Genomic DNA, 23,309 nt, shown 5'->3' on the forward strand with positions numbered 1-23,309 from the left:
TTCCTGAAAGATTTATCTCATTGTGGTACCTTTTTTTGCATTTAAATTCATAGATTCTTGGACGTGGACAGAGTCTTTGAGTCATTTAGTCTAACCCCTGGTGCAATGAATAATTTTCCCCATAATAACCCTGACATCTGCTTGGACATCCTCTGGAGATACTCAACAATTGGCCCATTCAACTTGTGGACACAAATACTAGAATGTTCTTTGCTAAATTGGGCCCTTCCATAACTTCTAGTTCTTAATCCCTCCTGGTCCTGCAAGCTTAAATCTCACAGAAAAAAATTAATTCCACTTCCAGATGAGGTCTCCTATGAAAATATTTTCACTTGGTTCAGTAGCCAGCCCCCCTTTCTTAGTGAAACCACATGTGGTCCCAAAGAACAGATGATATTTGTGAATGCACTGATGGGGAAGAGCAAGGTAGGACTTAAGCTCTCTGCTTCGGGCTCTTTATATTATTGAAGCATAAAAGCAGTTTTAATTTTGGGGGACCACACATCTCAGTATCACTTTATATTGAGCTCATACTCAACAAAAGCTCCTAAGTTTTTTCCATGAACGTAAGTAGTGTATCATCATCTCCCCACATTTTATCTCTGAAGCTTTTGTTTTTTAACCTATGTTTTGAGGATTTATAATCTTTTCAGATTTGGCCCATAGTTTCAGTTTGCCAATTTTGTTTCCATAGTGTGCTATCCAAAGTTAGCCCCCCTTTATCTACTAATTTAATCAACATACAACCCACTGGAGACTTTGGTCTGTTTTGTTTACTCTTCTATCTGCACTTCCTGAGCAATGTCTGGACCAAAGTAGGCACCAGGTGCCACATACTCTTTGCAGAGAGAATGAATACATGAGTTGACAAGTGGCATGCGATAACTCAATTCTCCCACCTCTTTTCTCTATTCCAAACATATACAGTGAAATTCTTCCTCATGTGGCGTTGTGTGGCCTTCACTCATAGAAATTTCACCATTTATGTGTTAAGTTCTGAGGGTCAGAATTATCAAACTAGATGGTCTTGAGGATGGAAAGTTATAGGAATGCCAAATTTAGCAATGTTTAAAAAGCTTCTAATGATAAAAATGTAAAAACAGATCTGTGAGGAGGAGAAGTTATTACCAGATTTTCATTTTAATTACTACCAATTGGGAATAGTTGCTCAAAATTTATAAATCCATCCAACTTCACTATCATCTCAGCTGTATTTCTCCATACCTTTCATAAGAGTATCATGAGAGATGTAAAATGCTTTGTTGAAAATTTCAGAGTAATAGACTAAAGGCCCCAAATTTTGGCAAAAAGATGTCAAAAACATTTTGTGTCCATTAAAAAACCCTGCTAATTAAAGTTTCTTGACAAATCTGTCATTTAAAATGTATATCTCTAGCTAGGAGTTGAGCATTTCGGGATTTTAACCCATGACTTGCCAGGGTTCAAGTGTGAGGTTTGCTAGAAGCTTGGTCACCTGGGCTGGTTGTGCAGAGAGAAAGTTCATCGCCCACAGAAACAAATTCAACTCACAATTGGCTTCCTTAGATGGCAGTCTCACATTCAGTGTTGAAAGAAATGTGGCAAATTTCACCAAGTGACAATACCCAGGAAAACACAAAGTAGTGTTTATTGAGAAAAACAAAACATATCTCCAAAATGCAGGGTAGGAGACTGGAATATCAAGAAATGCTGATAGGGTTTCCACTCTTCTCCAGGTGTATTGTCAGGGCTTTGGAAAAGAAAGAATTTCAGAAAGGCAGACTGGAACCTGTAAACAGTGTCTGGGACTTTTAGCTGGCCCTTTCAGAGACTACATGCCAGCCACTGAGCCGGCATCGCACATTAAGGTAGATTCCATTCCATTCCATAAAGGCAAAATGCCACTAAGTTCTGGGGTCTGAGAACAGTCTTGTTATATTGCAGGCCCTGTTTAGTGTGTCTGGTGATGAGCTCTTGGTCCCTCCTGCCCTTCCTCCATCTAAGATGTCACTGGCCACTCCTGGGTTCTACTCTATTGGCAAGAGTGAGCGAGCCTGCACTTCTGCCTCTCTCCCTTACTGTCAGTGCAACCCCTTTCCTGATCCTCGATGTGTGAAATTTTGACAAGCTATCTATTCTGGTCCCTTCCTTCAAGGGACTAGAAATTGCTCCTTACCTACTGCATTAGCTGGGGTTCTGTTGTGAATGGATCAATTGCCTGAAAGCAGGATACCACCATTCTCTCCACCCAAAATGATCTGAGGCCACACCTCATCCACCATCCTGCTTTTTTCTGGGGATTGTGACTTGATAAAACTTGCCACATCTCTTTCAACACTAAATTGGTACTGCCATCTAAGGGAAGCCAATTGTGAGTTGAATTTGTTTGTCTGGGCAACCACTCTTCTCTCTTCTTCAATTTGAATTTAATTAATTTTAGATTTATTGCTTTTCCAGTTTTGTTTGCATTTAATTTTAAATTAAATTTGTAGTTCTGTTTGTAAATAGTCATATAAGAGCTACAAATGCAAGGAATTTGTTGATTTTAGATTTGTCCTATATTTAAACATGGAGAGCAGGAATCTATATATTACTGAAATAGATATGCAATAGTATATGATCATTGTAAGCATACATATTTGCATGCATGTCACATTATAGAAGATTTAATGCCACATGGGAATTTGGTGGTTTTCATTTAATCCCCAAGCTTTTTGGCAACAGGGACCAGTTTCTTGCAAGATAATTTTTCCATGGACCAGGAGGGGGGTGGTTTCAGGATGATTCAAGTGCATTACGTTTATTGTGCACTTTATTTCTATTATTATTACATTGTCACTTGCCAGTCACCAATAGGAGTTTTTTGGTTTGTATTTTGTTTGTTTGTTTTTGAGACAGAGTCTTGCTTTGTTGCTCAGGCTAGAGTGAGTGCCGTGGCGTCAGCCTAGCTCACAGCAACCTCAAACTCCTGGGCTCAAGCAATCCTCCTGCCTCAGCCTCCCGAGTAGTTGGGACTCCAGGCATGCGCCACCATGCCCGGCTAATATTTCCTATATATTTTAGTTGTTTTTGGCTAATTTCTTTCTATTTTTAGTAGAGAAGGGGTCTCGCTCTTGCTCAGGCTGGTCTTGAACTTCTGAGCTTAAACAATCCGCCCGTCTCGGCCTCCCAGAGTGCTAGGATTATAGGCGTGAGCCACCGTGCCACCAATAGGGTTTTGATATGAGTCTGCAAGCAATTAATTTATTATGGTCTCTGTGCAGTCAAACCTCTCTGCTAATGATAATCTATATTTGTAGCCGCCCCCCATAGCTAACATCCCCACCTCAGCTCCACCTTAGATCATCAGACATTAGATTCTCATACGGAGCACACAGATCCCTCACATGCACAGTTTACAGTAGGTTTGCACTCCTGTGAGAATCTAATGCCCCGCTGATCTGACAGGAGGCGGGGCTTATGTGGTGATGCAAGTGATGGGGAATGGCTATAAATACAGATGAAGCTTCACTGGCTCGCCTGCTGCTGTGTGGTCTGGCTCCTAACACTCCACAGACTGGTACTGGTCCACTGCTGGGGGTTGGGGACCACAGATCTAAAGGAAGGGGCCAGGAAACGGGATGGAAGGGAATTAACACTTCTTTGGGAGTTGTGTGGGAGGGAATCATCTAAGTAATCTACAAGCCTTGATTTATTTCATTCTCAAAGGGAGCTTGGGAGGTAGACACTTTAGTCTTGTTTTGTGAATAGGGCTCAAAGAGGGCAAATGGTTTTCCTGTGGTGTCACACAACTCATGAGTGGTACAGTGGGAACTGGAAATCTGATCTGTCAACTGTGGAAGTCCAGGCTTTTTCCATAGTGGGTCCCTTCTCATTTCTTAGACCAGTACCTTCATGTATTTCTAGACTATTGAAAGGTTCATGTCCACACAAAACTGCTTCCCACTGCACTTAGGACAAAATCCCTGGTCCCACTAGGATTGAGTGACTAGCCCTTGCCACCTCCATGCTAAATTCCTGTGTCCCTCTTGCTTGTAGACACAGTGACCTTTGTTCTGCTCCTCAGACACACACAGATGATTCCTGTTCAAAAGCAAGATTCCTACTCGCTGTTCCCTTGCCTGGAGTGTTCTGAATAAGACAGCATAGTTGCCTCTGTCTTGTCATTCACATCTCAGCCAAGAGGAGGCCTCCCTGACACCCCACTCTAAGAGCTTCCTTGCCACCTCCCTCCCACATTATTACTGTTTTATCTTCTTTATATTATGAATCCTAATGAACTGTCCTACCCCCATCCCTCCCCTGCCACCTCACTGTTGCCTGAGAGCTGGGATTTTACTATCTGATGCACTATTGCACCCCCAGTGCCTAGGACAGTTTCCAGCATATAGTAGGTGCTCAATAAATATTTGTTGAATGAATGAATAAATGATATAACTATAATAGTATACTATTGGCACAGAGTGATATTAATTATTTGGTATTAAAATGTCTATACCTGTTCACCAGTGAAATTCTGAATAAAGGTCATATCTGTAGAGTTAATTATTGAAACCTGAAATCATAGAAATTAGATAGGTTACAGCATTTGACATAGAATTAGAGAATTTTTTTAAAGGATTACAACTTGAATCATATAAATTTTTTTTGTGAAGAGTGATAAATGGTTAGCTAATATGTAAAACAAAAATAAAAGCCCACAAGAATGATCTTAAAAAAAAAGGCCAGTTGAACCATTTGTTTATAGTTAAGTCTGGGCTACTTTCAGACAAAAATGCCTCCTTATTAATCTCAGGTGGGGAAATAAAAGCTGAATTCAATAATGCTGAGAGCAAGTAACCTGATGGTTAATGTAGTTTATTTAATCAGGATTTTTGTCTAAATCCATTTCTGTTCTCATGCTCTTATAAGAAATTGATAACTATGGCTCTTTGCATGAAAAATGAGATTTTAAAATGCTATCCACATAGCAAAAACATTCCTTTTAATTCTACTCAGTCAACCATTATGTTTTCTAGATACTTTTAAAAAAGATAAACTTCATTTAAAATATGTTTTTCTTTTCATAAGGTCTATTTATTTTCTTTTCCTAATTTCATGGTAACCAGTTGTAATGGGTTTGACTGGTTGATCCCCCTAGAATTCATGTCCACCTGCAACCTCAGAATGTGAGCTTATTTGGAAATAGGATCTTTGCAGATGGAATTAGTTAAGGATCTTGAGATGAAATCATCACAGGTAGGCTGTAAATCCAATGACAGGTGTCCTTATAGAAAGAAGAGGGGACACTCCTAGATACAGAGGCGAGAAGGCAGAAAGGCACAGGAGGACAGAGGCAGAGATTGGAGTGATGCTGCCACAAGCCAAGCAATGCCAGGAGCCATCAGAAGCTGGAAGGAGACAGTAGGATCCTCCCCTAGGTGCCTTGAAGGGAGCGTGACCCTGCCCACAGCTTGGACGAAGACACTAGTGAAATAACGATGGATTTTATTTCTACTATAGGAGACCTGTTAAAGTGTTGATCGTAACAATGGCACCCTCTGCAATTATTCCTGAATTATGCCTGTGGGTGGGGCCGGCCTCATGGGTGTGTGCAGTCACCTACGGCCCTGTGCTTAGATGGGTCCCACCCTAGGTTTAATGCTCTACTGTCACTGTCCTGAATTTTTTAATAATTTTTGAACCAGAGGCTCTGTGTTTTCATTTTGCACCAGGCCCCACCAGTTATGTATCTGCTCTTACACACAGATCAGAATGAATCTAGCCTCGCTCCTTTTCCTTCCTTGTTAGTAAGCAAACAGCAAGAATCAGCAGAAAGAGGTCATTAGTAAAGGAAACTTAAGAAGACTTAAAAGTTGCATGAAAGAAAACATTTCTCTGCATATATAGATGTCCCTCAACTTAAAACAATTCGACTTCATGATGGTGTGAAAGCATATATATTCAGTAGAAACTGTACTTTGAATTTTGATCTTTTCCCAGGCTAGTGATACGTAGTGATACATACTATGATACTCTGAGATATTCAACACGTTATTATAAAATAGGCTTTGCATTAGATGATTTTGCCTAACTGTAGGCTAATGTAAGTGTTCTGAGCATGATTAAGGTAGGCTAGGCTAAGCTGTGATGTTCAGTAAGTTAGGTGTATTAAATGCATTTCAGCTTACAATATTTTCAACTCATGATGGGTTTATCAGGATGTAACCCCATTGTAAGTCAAGAAGCATGTGTACAAGAAAATATCCTATAATGCATTCTCAGTACTCACATATCCAAAATTCTGTGCTCCTCTTGGAACCCCGGCAACCAATTCTGGGGATAAAAATAGTCATTTAGAAGGGAAATTACATATATATTTTAAGGCCACATAACAAATAAGTGTTAAAGGCAGTGCTTTTAAATGAGTGACCATCAGGTAGAAGGTTGGAGGCTTAAAGTTAGGGCTTTGCATTAGCATTTGGCTATTGGAAGGTGGGGGAGAGTGGAGTACAGGATCAAAGGATTGAAAAAAAAGAGGACAGCCAAAGCAAAGTGCAGAAGACAGAACATGAGGGACAGAACATGAGTCCCATTTCATAAAATGGGACTACTGCTCTAATTTTTGTTGCTTAACTAGACTTTATAAAGATACTCATTCTTATAAAATTCTTTGGGACTTAAAAATAAAATGCTATACCAAAGTGTTTTTTTTCCCTATGAAATATTTTCATAGACATTTTGGGATTCCATGAATATACATTTTGTATAGCAAAGCAAATCACATTGATAAAAGGACTTTTTGTGTCATTTTACCTTTCCCCCCACGCTTTATAAATGACTTAAATTCAATGTGTCTCTCACCTTGCTGAGAATCTCCAGTAAATTCCCCAGCAGCAACTGAGTATCCTGTTTTCAACAAAAGAAACAAGCTAACCATGCTTGATAACTTAACAAATAAGTTATATCTAGAAAAAACAAAAGGACTACCATGTTACTGCTTTATTTAGAAATCTCTACACACATTATAAAATAAAAGTTAATAAAGGGAAAAGTTAATCACACCAATATAAACACTTTCATAAATAAATCTGCTACTACTGATCTTAAGTAGGAGCTTGGCAAAAAAAAAAAAAAAAAAAAAATCAGATTGTGAGGTCAATTTTAAAAGCATCAATGCTGAATAATCCACCTTTAAGTGTAAATAGAAGCTATTGAATTTTAAGAGCTGCTGATTCATTCTGATCAGACATGCTATTCTGAAAGATACCCCTTCGGTTTGCTCGTTCTGGTCACCAACAAGGCCTACTTCCTAATTCCTTTAATGATGGTTTCCACAAATTTCACTCAGTTCAAAGTGAGGTGCCAGCTAGAGTAACAAACATAGCTACATGGTTTTTTTTTTTTTAATTCATCAAGCAATCAAAATCCCACTAGGATACCAAAGATGGGGAACAGTAGTGATGAAATAACATTGTGTGGTTTGCACATAATAAATTTTGAGAATATTCTAGCAACAGGAAAACCTCTTGTGTTGTCTGGAACTGGAGAGGGGTGCTATGATGTTGTCCCTTTAGCATTGGTAGCAGCACCGCTAACATATAATGTCTACTACTGGTGAAATATTTTATCTGCAACAGACTGTTATAGAGCCTACAAAAGAGCTGCTCAAATTCTGTAGGTTTACATCATGGCTGAAATAAGAGTCATATTTAAAAAGGAAAAAAGTCAACTCGAAATTAACAAGGAAAAGAAAATTTGTATAAGATGCCAGATCACATCAGATAAGTCAGGAATAAAATTTGCATCTACATTTAATATGCTTGTCTTTTGAGAAACCACAAACATTTTGACCAATGGATCTTACCAAGGTAAGTATCGTCATAGGAAGCTGGTGCCACTTCCGTCTGCTTTTCACCAGCCAGTTTCCTTAGAATATCCTTGAATGAGTAATTCGCAATGATATCTGCAATACTGGCAGTGATCACCTGACCTGCGTTTAAACAGATTAATACCTTCAGTGAATGAATGCAAGAGGCAGGCTTTCCCTCAGCAGACACAGGACGCTTGAACAACACATGCTCCCTGGAAAGCTATCATGGAACTAACTGCTTGCATTTTTGATGATGCATTTTCCCGCCTGCAACTAGAACTGCAAGGTAGACTTGATTACAGCTGGGTAGAACTTTCCATTTTGACAAAAGACCAGAGATGAGCTACAATATTTTGTCAGTCTTCTTGCTGCTCTCAGCATATATACTCCCACCACCTCCACATGATAAAAGGATCGAAGAGTGAAGACACTTGCAGGCAAAATTTATGTAATTAAATTTTTATTCTAGAATTTTTATTTTTAATATTTATTCTAAATTTGTATACTAGAATATTTTAACTAGAAGGAAACTTTGAGATCATCTAGTCAAATATAGCTTGTTATAGTTGGGGAAACTGAGATCTAAAAAGCTTGAGTGCATTCTCTAAGGTCACATGGTTTTGCTAGTAGGGTATTGGGCTTTATAACCAAGGTCTCTCTTGGCATTCTAATACAACTTTTCTGTGCTCTTGCAAAATATGGATGTGATATTTAATCTAAATCATTTACTTGATGAATAGATATATCAGCTTAGTTAAAGGAAGGAATTGCATAATCTTTGAGCCATCTGCTTTTTATGCTAAAATACAGAAAGAGCATAAAATTATGAAAGCAGAAAGAAGGCAGGCACAATGAGATCCAGAATTTCAGAAAAGAGAAATCCATGGCCACCAACATTGATATGATAAGAACTTTGGCTAATCTCTCTCAAATAAAGTCACTCTCAGAAATCCTGAAATATGATTGTGTTAGGGTGGACAATTGTCTAAAAGACAGCCAGCAATTTCCACTACAATTTCTATGCATTTCCATATTTGTTATGGACATCTATGGCAGAAAGAATGATCTCATGCTCTTTGGGAGAAAACTGAAGAAATGCTTTCAGAAGACTAACATTGAGCATGAATTTCAAAGCCAAATTATTCTTTGGGAATTCCCACAGTCTTTCTGTTTGAAGTCCAAAAAGGAATAAAACTGTCAAGCCAGGTAATAAATATTTCCAAGTGATTGGAACTGAAATGACTGTTCTGGTATTAAGACAATGGTATTTACTCACAAATTTCTGAACAATATCTGTAGAATTTGCCAATTTTTTCTGAGTAAGAGCTAAATACCTCTCCCACATACACACTGCCTTTGCATGTTTCCTTTAGTTGAGTCTATAAACATTATAACTTTAGGGCTGAATAAAATTTTAAATTATGTGTCTCAGACAAATGCTTCCCTATGCCATTGCCAAGGCAAATTTTATTTTATTTTATTTTATTTTTGAGACAGAGTCTCGCTTTGTTGCCCGGGCTAGAGTGAGTGCCATGGCGTCAGCCTAACTCACAGCAACCTCAAACTCCTGGGCTCAAGTGAACCTACTGCCTCAGCCTCCCGAGTAGCTGGGACTACAGGCATGCGCCACCATGCCCGGCTACCAAGGCAAATTTTCAACAAATCATTTGTATCAGACATTGTTTCAACTTAAGGCAAAGAATGAATTATGTGAAATTAACCACATGAGTTAGAAGAAAATCTTTTAAAACATAAACATAATTTTTATTTCATGTCCATCTGCTGTGTGAAATATATTGTTTTTCAGTTTGCAAAGTAATTTTTAAAGACCAAAATGTTAATTATTTGATGTTCATAATTGTATATGCATGAATTAAGCTAAGCAGTAAGCTCGTATAAAATTTAATCATAATCCATCACTCATGGATATTTCCCACTGGCTTTTAAACATGATCAGGTCTCTTTTATTAAAAAAAAAATCCCCTCTCAACTACTCATCTATCTCAGATTCTACTTTATCTTTATTCTAAACTTTACAGCCAAAATCACAAAATATTCTCTGTGTTCTATCTTTAGGCATCCCATCCACACCTCTGGTTTCACTTGTCAGCAACATGCAAGTGATGCAAATTTACATTTCACCCTGGATGTCTTCTCTGAGCTTAAGCCCTAAATACTTATGTGAAGATGTTTGGGTATCTCAAACATTTCCATACTCAACCAAATAAAATGCAAATGCATCATCTCCCCTCTCCAATCTACCCCAACCAAGCCTGTTTCCTTCCAGAGTTCTCTATCTCAGTGAGTGGTACCCACCTACAACCTTGCAAAACGTTGCACGAGTCAGAAACATCCTTGACGTCTTCCCTTTTCTCACCCCCAAATACCAATCCATCATTTAGGCTGTTGATTTTGTTTTTTTTTTTTTTTTTTGAGACAGAGTCTCACTCTGTTGCCCAGGCTAGAGTGAGTGCCGTGGCATCAGCCTAGCTCACAGCAACCTCAAACTCCTGAGCTCAAGCGATCCTCCTGTCTCAGCCTCCCGAGTAGCTGGGACTACAGGCATGCACCACCATGCCCGGCTAATTTTTTTTTTTTCTATATATATTTTTAGCTGTCCATATAATTTCTTTCTATTTTTAGTAGAGATGGGGTCTCGCTCTTGCTCAGGCTGGTCTCGAACTCCTGAGCTCAAACGATCCGCCCACCTCGGCCTCCCAGAGTGCTAGGATTACAGGCGTGAGCCACCGCGCCCGGCCAGGCTGTTGATTTTGCCTCCCAAGTATCTCTCAAATTTCTCCTCATTCTCAGTCTTTACCATCATCGCTATAGGAAGCAAACATCTTTATCTAAAACTTACAGCTAGTTTACCTTGGAAACTTAAATTAGTTTATATCCTTATAACACTAGTTTGCTGTTATTTCACTTTGGCCAACTTCCAATCTGTTTTCTGTATTGCATCTAGAGTGATCTTTTCAAAACACAAATTTGATTTATAGCATCCCATCCTTAAAATGCTCCAATGGTTTCTCACTATTCTCAGGACAAATGACATCTTCTTAGCTAACGCCATCTGGTTGAACTCTTAAAATCCACCAGTGGTTTTTCCGTTGTTTACAGGATAAAGACAAAACTTCTTACTATGGCCTGCAAGTCCTGCAAGCCACTCTTTCGTCACTCTCTTAACTCTGGTCACCCTGACTTTGCTCCGTTCTCACCCACTCTGCACTCTGCATGCCATAAAACATTTGCACGTAATCCCTCCTCTCTTTGCCTGGGTAACTCCTACTCAAGGTCCAGATCTCAGTTCAGGGTTGCCTGCTTCCAAATTAGTTGACGTTTGGGCTGCTGCTGACCTATGCAATACCTTTATAAGAAATAGCAGAAGTCATCCCCTCTGGGTAGATGCTTCCTGCACCTGGGTTCATAGTGCCTTAAGCAGAGCACAGGTTGTATCCCAGCTCCCTGTTAGCCAATGGGCAGAGGATAAAACATACCTGTGTGCAACCACCCTGGAGAAGCCTCCTGCGCTCTCATGGCCCCATCATGACATGCCTTTCCTTGAGAGTGTCTGTCACGCTTAGAGTTTTTCAGGTACTCGTGTTAATTCTTCAATTAATGCCATTATCATTCCCATGATATTAACCTCCACGACGGTAAGAATATGTCTATTTTTACCCATTATTGCATCCTCAGCATCTAGCACAAAGCCTACAGAGCCTCAATAAATTCTTGGTGGATAAATGAATTGTTAAGTTGCAAGAGTATTTTTTAAAATATTATTTATGTAACAAAGTACAAGTTGAAATGATGCTTCTGTTCTCACTTATGTGGGGAAGCTAGAAAAGTTGATCCCACAGAAGTAGAGACTAGAACAGTGGCTGCTAGAGGTGAGGAATGGGATAGGGCAGGGAGCATGGTCAAAGGTTGGTTAGTGGATACAAAAGTACAGCTAGATGGAGGAATAAGTTCCCATGTTCTATAGCATTATAGAGTGACTATAGTTAACATTTATTGCATATTTTCAAATAGCTAGAAGAGCAGATTTTGAGTGTTCCCTACACAAATGATAAATGGTTGAGGTGATGGCTATGCTAATTACCCTGATTTGATCATTGCACATTGTATATATGTCCCAAAATACCACATGTGTCCCCTAAATATGCACAATTATTGTGTCAATTAAAAATAATAAGAGAAAAAAAGATGCTTCATTTGAGAAACTATGAATAGGGACATAAAATTAATGTACTAGAAAGTCAACATCGGACATTACTTCTGCTTTGTCTTTTTGTTCGTAACAACAAACATGCTTTTCTTCTCTGCTAACAGAACATACCTTGCCAGTAAAAACTCCCAGGTCCTCCTACAATAAGGTCTCCATTCTACAAGACAGAAACAGCAACAGCAACAATGATTGGAAAAGAAACACTGACAGTTTTTAAAGGGTGACAAATTGTTGTTCATAAGCATTGCTCTCACAATTTGTTACTCATCAAAAAGCAATTGAGACCGTTATATCTGAGGCCTGCAGGTCATTTTCTTTCCTATTTTTCTTTCAATTATTTAGTGTGTTATCATATTAAATAATTTTGATTTGACTCAATTAGGTAAGTTGAATGCTCTCCCTTGAGAATATATAAATTCAGTTTTTTGGCACTGCCTTCGATAAGCAAAATATCTCAACATGTTTAATGCTGTGCAATTTAGCAGACATGGTCTTTGGAGCCTTGGTGATAAAAAGAAAATTCTGTTCCAATTTATTTCAAGGCCATGGTAATGCCTGTTTTTTTCATACATCCGCAAACCCACCTCCTTCTCAGGAGAGAGAGCAGAAACTCCACACTAGCAAATATAAACATTTTTTCTCATCTATTTACAGCCCACATTTCTTTAACTCTCAGTGGAAAACCAAACAAAGCCAAACAAAAAAGCAATGATAAACAATATATATAATGGTAAGCAGTAAACAGATAATTCTTCCTGCACCTCTCTGTGTTGAATTTGTGAAAGGATATATGAATTTTAATATGAATATTAAATCTAATCAGTCAATCACAGCCAAGAGATAAAACAATTAATAGATTCTTGTGATCTTTTTAGATCACATTTCTTCACTGAGTTTTTGAGATTTCCGTTTAAAAGTGATTGCCACAGAGTGGGAAGGAAGCTGTACTTCTCATCACATGTACTTCTGTACCATTTAATAGGCTGTTGTGGGCATAGATTAATAAAAGTAAAGAGAAAACAAAGAAGAAGTTGCCAACATCGACTAGATATGCTCTTTAAGGTTCTTTAGTTATTGTTATTTGAGAGATGTGGAAGTGAGAGGTAGAGAGTAAAAGAAAATCAGATTAAATATTAGAAGCTGCAAGACCAAGAGAATTCACCTTATAAAACTCCAGACTAAATCCTGCTTGGCAGTAACCCTGGCCTTCTGGATCAGCATTGCCTAGAATGATCAAAATATATAAATGTTAACACATCATCATTGCTAAGATATATTTTAGTAACCAATTCAGGATGTTCTGTTGTTTTCTCTAGAGACTTCTACATTTAAAATGATTAATATGTAGTTGTATGTGTATTTTTAAAATTCATTCCAAGTAACTTATTAGACATTTTCCATCTATTTTCTTATCCCATATATCACTGTGATTCTAGAGTAAGAATAGCATTCCTTTGGGTTGTGATATTAGGTTTTACAACTCACGTTCATTTGAAGAAATAAAATCTTTATCTTTAGACTATGTTTCAAACTCCCCACGTGGCAGTAATGTGTCTCTTCATTGCCCACTCATGCTGAGTGAAGGCAGATGGGTCTGTCATTCCTAACCAGTGATGCCCTGAGGAAGGGAGCCCTAAGCATGAGGACCCAAGTGGATGCTTTCTGCTGGGGTCACCCACAAGGGTTTCCACTTCTATGTTCTTTAATAGGAAGTTTATTTTAAATTATTCTATTATGATACGTTAGGTAAATTGGGAAATTGCATTTACAGTCACAATTAATCTCACAGGGACATTGCAGTGCTAGCATTCACAAAAGAGAAGGCTCTCTAGCAATGGCTTGTTTTGTATTCTGTCCAATTTAATTCACTAAGGGGATGTCCAATAAGATCTCACTGAACAGTTAGTTTTGTGAACTCTATGGGAGGCTAACACGTGGAGTCCACGTGTTTATATTATTATAAAAAGTCTCTTGGCCATTAGGATCAGGAATTTACTACTTGTAACTTGTACTTTTTAAAGAGTTTCTACCTCTTCTAAAGTGCTTACATTATAGCCAAAATGTGGTCAAGTAGGGGTAATCTCAGGCATGAGAAATGAACATGCAAATAATTAACTCTTTTCTTATCAAGGATATCCCTGAATGGAAATTAAAGTAAGAAGGCAGGAAAGGAAATGCACATCATCACCGGAAAAATTTATAGGCTGGGCATGTGCCCATTCCAGAAGCCTTTTGAAATGGATCTGGCCTTTCCAGCTTTCCCTAGAATCTCTTCTGTTTCTCTCTCTCTCTTTCTTTTTTTTTTTTTTTTTTTTTTTGGTCAATACTTAGCTAATTTTAGCATTATCACCATCAATTCTTTCCAGATGTTCCCTTTGTTTTTAAAAATATTTTTCTACATCATACACTGTATTTTAAAATTTGTTCCTTATTTTACAACTACATTTTATGGTTTATAGTTATGAATCCTATAAAGTTCTCAAAAAACTCGTCTGTATAAGCTCCAATGTCTTGGTACCAGTTTTCTAGAAGGTATGTGTGTAACTATATGCATCCAGAAATACATAGGAATACCTGATATGTTACTATGTGAGCATGTATCTGTTACCTTGAGCATATTTAAGAAAGATATTGCACAAACCTTTTTTAAATATCCTTTTTAAAATCAACTCTGGCTTTTTACTTTTAGTATTGTAAATTATTCAAAAGGAAGGAAACATGACCATGCTTTGAAAGTATTTTGCTTTAAAACAGGAAACTGAAAAAAATGAAGAGAAGATCCTAATTTTTCACAAAATTCCTTGAGAAAATAATCAACTTCAAAAGTTTAAATGGCAATTATAAAAGACTGTGAGGTTTTTTTCCTTTACAAAGTTATTTTTTTTCTTATTGAGTTATAATTCATGAGAGCTGAAGGAATCTTTCTTCTGGAACTTCAGAGTGTCTGTGAACTTTACAGTTATGTCCCAGAGTGAACTCAGGAACCCCGGGAAGCACGTGATCACACACTATTATTTGTTGGCTTCCACAGTAAAGTGGGAGGGTGTGGATGAACGATCTCCACCCAAATTATGAATGACCAAAAGAGCTGTAGGCGTGTCATTAATATGAATGAGCAGTATTGGTGGAGTGGGTTCGTCGAATTAACATGAGGTGCTTCTTTAAATTCTCTTTTGAAAATAATATTGTTAATGTCCCTGTTCTGTGTTATTGAGCATATGCTCATGAACAAGGTGGCTTTGTGTTGATGTGTGAACGTCCTCGCCATGACGGGAAGTCTGCTTCTTGGATGACTTGAGGAAGAAGTATTAATAGGAATAGGGAGATCATGAGAATGTGAAAATGTGGATATACACCAGAGCTGAAAGAATGCTTGGCCATTTATTGAGCTACTCTGCAACTCCACATGAGCTCCAATTTAACTTTGTTAAGCTATTCTTATTATTTAGGAAAATAAAGAGTAAATAAATTGGCATCATAATGTGTCCATGTGAGTCAAGAGGGGAGCATACCATAATTTATGTTTTTAGATAATGGTTCAAATTCACAGTGAAACTTTTTTCCCAAGTGTAGATTCCATGTGCTGCGTTTTAACCTGAGCTCTCACATCCCACAGGCAGTCAGGCAAAAAGGCAGAAGCAGAAGCAGTGACAAGTTTTATAAATGATCATCCTTGATGGTAGTTGAAGAATAGAATATATTTTCAAGGCAAAAGGCATTTGAAGGAGAGGTTCATCTTTTTAGTTTCCATAGTTTGCTGTTACAGGGAAGCATCGTTAGCCAATCGTGAAATATATGATATGGATGGTTGTTAACGTTGATGAAACAAGTTCAGTATTGAATCTCAGTTCTACTATCCATTTTCTGAGTAAATTTGGGATTTTATTTATCTCTGTACCTGAATTTTATCTTTAGCATAATAGTACTGACCCCTTACCAAACCTAAGAGCACAGCACCTTGAATGGAACGTGCACAAACTGTGTCTCTTGTTGGCTGCTGCCTGTGCCTGGGAACTTCCTCTCCTCCCTACGCCAAGGGTCATTGCTAGAAAAATCCCTTCCTGTGATCCCGTCTAAAAAGCTCCTCCTCTCCCCACTCCCCCAACATAGGTCACTCCCTCCTCTCTTGCCTTGCTATAGTTTTATATGTAGCCCTTTTTCACTGCCTGACATTATGTTATAAACTTATTTATTTACATGTTTATTGTCTGTCTTCCCTACTAGCATGCCAGTTTCTTGAACACAGGGGTTTGTTTTCTCTTGTTTTTTGCTGTATTCCCTAAATTAGAATAGTTAGTACTCAATGTGTTAAAAAAAAAAAAACCTGTGTCAAATGAATAAATCATTATCTACAAAGAACCCCCATGTTAAAGCTATTTAAAATAAAATCCTTATTCCACAGGCTATTCATGCAGCTGACATTTGTCATAATGTGAAGAAGTGTCTGATTTATGTCAGTATTGTTAAACAGAAAGTCATAATCTTCTCCTTGTAAAAATCTTTACCCAAACTCATGAGAGTTAGTGTTGCTCTCCCAGTTCTTTAGATCTCTAACTCTCAGGGCCTCTTTGTTAACCCTCCAATATCACTACCAATCCATTCATTCTCTTCATTGTTTTATTTCTGATATTTTCTCATTTTCTTGCCTAAATTAATCTTGAATTTTACAATCATTCATGCACAATGGAAAAAATTTACCCGCAGTCTTAGGGATCAAACCAATTTGGGAGTGAGCTTTTTAAAAAAATCAATATCCTGAAATCAGTCACTAGAATGTTCTTTCTAATAACATTTTTACCCCAATGTGGTCTTGTGAATCATCAGGAATAAGAATGAAAATCCACTGGTTGCTTATCGACAAATCCCAATGATCTATCTGGCACATAGAAAACTGGAGGAGTTCACAAAAGGACTCTGAGTAGATGAATCAGCCCACCCATCCACCCATCCATCCATCCATCATGCTATCCCCAAGTCCTTGGGTATTTCACAAAGATGAAATGATTAAACAGCAGCGTCCCAAAGATGGCACTCACAGGCTTATTTTTGAGGATGCTTTGCTGGAAGGTTCCTAGAACTGCCAGATGAGATTTGGACTCTAAGTGTACAGAGTGTTTTTGAAAAAAGGGGATTAAACACCTAAGCAGAAAACCATATCGTACAGATAACCTGAGTACACAGCTGGCAAAGAAAGCAACAGCTGTGGAAAACACAGATTTCACGTTAAACAGAAACCTCAAGCATTATGTATCCTCAGGTCCAAACATGCTAATTAATACCATTCCTGCGATAAACAAGTAAAGTAGGAACTCAGGATTCTTTAGAACACAGGGTGTGAATTTTGAGTAGACTAATGGTTTAAGGTGTAAAATAAGGAACCAATCAATTCTACTGCAAAATATCTAAAACCAGAACTTTTCTAAAACATTCAGGAGAATCAGCAGAATTCCGTGCCTTGGCCCTGCTGTCATATCAAGACACCTGCAAAGCTGTCACAGATATTTACCTACCTCCAGCGCTTTTTCCTCGTAACCCTACAACTTATCAATGGGGGTTTGAGCTTCCTGCCTTCCTGTCCATAATAGAAAAACCCTTGAGCTAAATTTCAGTTTCAAGGAATAAAAATAACTTACTGTTCCGACAAGGAGAGTACTCAGCATAGGCGCTGAAATTCTGAATTGCTACATAGCAAGTGCCAACCGGATCCTTTGCTGGTGTCGGTCTGAGAGTTCTCCAGTGATATAAAGGAGCACAGGCCTGTGAAACAGTAAGGACAGAAAGTGCATTTTTGATGTAGGTTTCTTATACTATAGTTTGATTTGAATTATTAATTAGTATACCCGAATTTATGATAAACCAAGTTAAATTATTAGGTGAATTAATTTGCCTTCAGCATGCTAATGAGTACTGTGGTCATCAGAGTTAAGTTAAACTTCCAAAGCCAATTTTTAATATTAATACACTGTAGATTGGCAAAAGTTAAATATATACATAAAAATGAGTTCCCCCATAGAATCTCAAAATTTTTGCCGAAGAAAAGAAAATAGTTTCTAAAAGCAAAGAACTCATATTTTGTTTTCTTTTTTAAAAATTGGACCTACATAAAAGCAACTGATCGTTCAAACAATGAATGAATCAGTGTGATGTCTTAAAGTGAGAAATATTTCCCTTCTTTGTCTAATTGTTGCTAAAAAAGTGACTTTCAAATCAAAGGATGTAGACAAGTGAGTTTAACATGTTTTGTGGATTCTCCTAGTTTATCACCAAAGTTGCATCTTATGACTCTATAAATGACTTTCATCTGAACATGCTACCACATTTCCATGGTGTTTTTGGCTTGAGTTTTTAGTTTCATGGTTTTAGTCATGGCGAAACTGAAGTGAAAAGACAGAATTTTATGCCTATCTTAGCAATTTTATAAGAGATGATCAGGAAGTCATTAAAAGAGCATGTTAATGACCTATAAACATTTCCCAGGTATTGAACACTAGATGTGAAGCAACCCAAGACTCTGCCTCTGCTTGTTACGGAGAAATTTATTGAGATAAACTCCAGGGACCTCAGACCTTTTGAGAGAGGTGAGTTGATCCAAATCATTCTGTAAATGCCTTCTCAATTCTAAGGCGGCAAAACCCTACAGGGTGAGGAATGAAAATGTTCCATGCTTATTTCCAGCTAACATATAGAGTGGTAAATTAAATAATGGTACATACTATACAAATATTTGCTCATACTTTGACGCTTCTTTTAGAATTTATTTAACTGTTCACAGCATTAACCTAGAGTTTTGCATATAAAATTTGCTTAATAGATGTATGTTGAATTAAATTAAATGCAGGCCCACTAGATAGAAATTGAAATTTATATAAAATTATATATTCCAATATCCCCAAACTTTCTAACTCATCTGGGTTCCCTTATCTTAGAGTCCTGTGAATGAAATGACAAGTCACCTAGTTAATACATTCAGTGTAAGGTGTGATAGTGAAACATAGTCTGGACAGTGAAGCAGTCACCTCTGTAGCTTGCTACTATCCAACCAGCCTCACCTTCTGTCTCACCAGAGGACATTTAATGCCATGAAAATTCTATCCAGTGTTAGCCTGATGTCAGGTCTAACAAGTTACCCTGTTTATATCTGCTCAGTTTCACAATGATGTGTAACACCCTGATGTGGTGTGTTTGGGCTTTGACCCAATCCTAACATGTACACCCATAATACCTGGATATTCAAAATAATACTTCCGTAGGCAGCATTTTGCAGTTCTAATAATTATGTTGCATGGGGAGAATTTAATTATTCATTCTGTGGAGTTTCAGCACTTGAAGAAAAACATTAACTTGAAATATACTTTATATTATCCTGTTCCCCATCACATAATTGAGACAATGCAAACATGCCAAAACTGAATGATTTTTATTATGAACACGATGTATTACTTTTTTTCCAATGGTTTTGAAGGTTTCTACAAATACTGAATAAAACTACAACAATTACATACGTGTTACAGATAAAATTTCAAGACTGAAAAAAAAATCACACAGTACCCAAAAGATTTTTTTTAGCCCCAAACAGTTATTAGATGGAATTACTTTTTAATTTCTTTTCTTATTTTTTTTTTAAGAGACAGGGTCTTACTATGCTACCCAGTCTGGTCTCAAAATCCTGGGCTCAAGCAATCCTCCCATCTTGGCCTTCTGAGTAGCTGAGACTACAGGTGTAAGCCACCACTCCTGACTTTGTTTTTCAATAATAACTCACATAAGTTCGACCCCACTAAAGGATAAAAAAGTTCTTACCAGTTCTGAAATGTGAAAACTGTATATTAATGCAAATACAATTCTACAGCGACTACATTATAAATGCTGGATTTTTAACTAGAGAGGGCTATCTATACTTTATACATTACCTGTTTTATGTCAAAATCTTTTTGGGGGTTAACCACAGACTAAATAAAGCAAGGCATTTCCTTTAGATACTTATTATTATTAAATCATAATTCAAATAGCTTGAAACAAATCCTAAAAGCCAAAGTTATTGCTTTGTTGTTATAAGGAAATTAAAGCCAATAGGTTAAAAAATTCCCCCAACTAAAAAAAACTTCCAGATTATTTCAATAGTCACTTATTTCTCAATAACTTAGACATGTATCATTGCTTAGAGCAACAAAAGAATAGAATCATAAAGTCATAGCACTTTAAAGCTGAAAGATACTTATTTGGGAATGAGGGGGTTTTTTTGTACTTTAAAAAGTGTTAATGAACTCAGAAAATCATGCAGTTAGTAGTTTTAATTATTACTAAAGAAAACTTTCCTTTAGTTCTGAAAAGGACCAATGATAACACAGTAGATTAACTTTTTTTTTTTTTTTTTTTTTTTTTTTTGAGACAGAGTGTCGCTTTGTTGCCCAGGCTAGAGTGAGTGCCCTGGCGTCAGCCTAGCTCACAGCAACCTCAAACGCCTGGGCTTAAGCAATCCTACTGCCTCAGCCTCCCGAGTAGCTGGGACTACAGGCATGCGCCACCATGCCCGGCTAATTTTTTTTTTCTATATATATTTTAGTTGGCCAGATAATTTCTTTCTATTTTTAGTAGAGACGAGGTCTCGCTCATTGCTCAGGCTGGTCTTGAACTCCTGACCTCGAGCGATCCACCTGCCTCGGCCTCCCAGAGTGCTAGGATTACAGGCGTGAGCCACCGCGTCCGGCCAGTAGATTAACTTTTTAAGTATTCTTACAGTAATACTCCTATTTCTCTGGTCAAATTTGAAGCAGCCCTTTAAATCAATCTTAAGCAATAAAGTAGTTATTATACCTCTTTAAGATTTAGCTTTTACTTTTCTATCTTTCTTAATCATTTAAAAAATATTTGACAATATCTAACTGGTCTTCTGGAAAACAAGTTTTATTTCCTATAGCTTTAAACCTTAACGTATTCTTAAATTCTAAGCATTAAATTTATTTTAAAATGCCAACGAGCTTATCTTTGAAAGTCTAACACGTTCTTATATGAAATAATTTTTCTAAATATGAATTTTAAAATATTTAAGTGCACATAGTATTCCAAAGCAGTACCACAAACACACAATTCATACTCACCACAACTTTCCCTTTGTGAGCTTTCACTGTTGCTCCAAACCACTGGTTTGATTTAAACTCTATAGGTTCTTTGGTTCCATTAACTCTGATCTTTCTGTTGTCTAACAAAGAAGATATGAATTGTTAATAATTTGTAAAACATGGCAGCCAGTTAAAATATGTAATAATAAATTTGTATATTAAAAATATTTGAAGGACTAATACTAATCCTTTTCAAACTGTTGCAAAACATTGAAGAGGAGGGAATCCTTCCAAAGGCCAGCATTATCCTTTTACACTAAAAGGACACTACAAAGAAAGTTACAGGCCAATATCCTCAATGAACATGGATGCAAAAATCTTCAACAAAATACTAGCAACCCAAATTCAGCAGCGCACAGAAAGGATCATATACCACGATCAAGTGAGATTTATTTCTGGAATGCAAGGATGGGTCAAAATATGCAAATCAATAAATGTGATACACAACATTAACAGAATGAAAGACAAAAATCATACAATCATACAATCATTTAACAAAATTCAACAAGAGAGGAAAAAGGGAGCAAAGGATGTAGAAAACAACCAGAAAAAAATTAACAAAGTGATTTAATTCCTTACTTATCAATAATAACCTTGAATGTAAATGGATTAAACTCTAATCAAAAGACATAAAGTAGCTGAATAAATTTAAAAAAAAAACAATATCCAACTCTATGCCGTCAACAGGAGACCCTTTAGCTTTTAGGACACAAACAGGCTGAAAGTGAAGGGATGGAAGAAGAGATTCCATGCAAATAGTAACCATAAGAGAGCAAGGGTGGCTATATTTATATCAGATAAATTAGAATTTAAGTCAAAAACTGTTACAAGAGTCAAAGATGGTCATTATTTAATGATAAAAGGGTTAATTCATCAAGAGGACATAACAATGATAAATATATAGGCACCCTATGTTGGAATACATAAATATATAAAGCAATTATTAGTGGGTATGAAGGAAGAAATAGATAACAATACAGTAATAGCGTGGGGACCTCAATACCCCACTTTCAACAATGGATAGATCAACCAGATGGAAAATTAACAAGAAAATACTAAACTTGAACTACACTTTAGACCAAATGGATCATACACACACAAACACACATATACACCTTTCCATTCAACAGCAACAGAATATGCATTCTTTTATAGACAACATAGAACGTTTTCCAGGATAGACCATATGTTAGGCCACAAAACAAGTCTTGACAAATCCAAGAAGATAAAAATCATATCCAGTGTTATTTCTTACCATGACGGTATGAAACTAGAAATCAATAACAGGAAGAATCTTGAAAAATTCACACATATGTGAAAATTAAACAACATATGCCTGAACAACCAATGGTTCAAAGGAGAAATTAAAAGAGAAATTTAAAAATATCTTGAGATAAATGATAAGGTACACACAACATCTCAAAATGTATGGGAGTAGCAAAAGCGGTTCTAAAAGGGAAGTTTACAGCAATACATGCCTACATTGTAAAAGAATAAGGATCCTGAATAAATAGCCTAACATTATGCCCCAAGGAGCCAGAAAAAGAAAAACAAACTAAACCCAAAGTTAGCAGGAGGAAGGAAATAATAAAGATCAGAACAGAAATAAATCAAATAGAGCACAGAAAAACCATAGGAAAAAAATCAATAAAATCAAGAGTTGGTTCTCTGAAAAAATAAACAAAATCCACAAACTCCTAGCTAGACTAAGAAAAAATGATGAAAGACTCAAATAAATAAAATCAGAAGTGAACATAGAGACATTACAACAAATGTCTCAGAAATTAAAAGGATCATAAGGGACTAGTATGAACAACTGCAGTCCTGAGCTGTATAATGATGTTTCACTGCATATAGACTGCATATATGACAGAGGTCCCATAAGATTATAATGCCCTATTTTTACTATACATTTTCTATGTCTACATATATTTAGATACATAAATACTTACCATTGTGTTACAACTGCCTGCAGTACTTAGTACAGTAACATGCTATACAGGTTTATAGCCTAGGAGCAACAGGCTATACCATATAGCCTAAGTGTGCAGTAGGCTACACCATCTAGGTTGGCATAAGTTTACACAATGATGAAATCACCCAAAGATGCATTTCTCAGAACATATCCCCA

At 37.0% G+C, this 23,309-nt stretch overlaps 1 protein-coding gene across 2 annotated transcripts in view; it reads right to left on the reverse strand.

The window, feature by feature from the left end:
- Nucleotides 1-23,309, reverse strand: part of ITGA8 (integrin subunit alpha 8) — a 149,317-nt gene that overhangs the window by 99,431 nt on the left and 26,577 nt on the right. The window contains exons 3-10 of one of the 2 annotated variants that reach the window (XM_069458895.1): nt 21,158-21,258; nt 17,693-17,816; nt 13,222-13,283; nt 12,171-12,216; nt 7,826-7,951; nt 6,823-6,867; nt 6,251-6,294; nt 4,478-4,534 (exon numbers count right to left, since the gene is read on the reverse strand). In XM_069458895.1, coding sequence (XP_069314996.1) covers nt 4,478-4,534; nt 6,251-6,294; nt 6,823-6,867; nt 7,826-7,951; nt 12,171-12,216; nt 13,222-13,283; nt 17,693-17,816; nt 21,158-21,258 — 605 coding nt within the window. The remainder of the gene's footprint in view (nt 1-4,477; nt 4,535-6,250; nt 6,295-6,822; nt 6,868-7,825; nt 7,952-12,170; nt 12,217-13,221; nt 13,284-17,692; nt 17,817-21,157; nt 21,259-23,309) is intronic. The other variant, XM_069458896.1, reaches the window with a different exon arrangement.

This window comes from Eulemur rufifrons, chromosome 25, assembly GCF_041146395.1.
Source record: "Eulemur rufifrons isolate Redbay chromosome 25, OSU_ERuf_1, whole genome shotgun sequence".
NCBI lineage: Eukaryota > Metazoa > Chordata > Mammalia > Primates > Lemuridae > Eulemur > Eulemur rufifrons.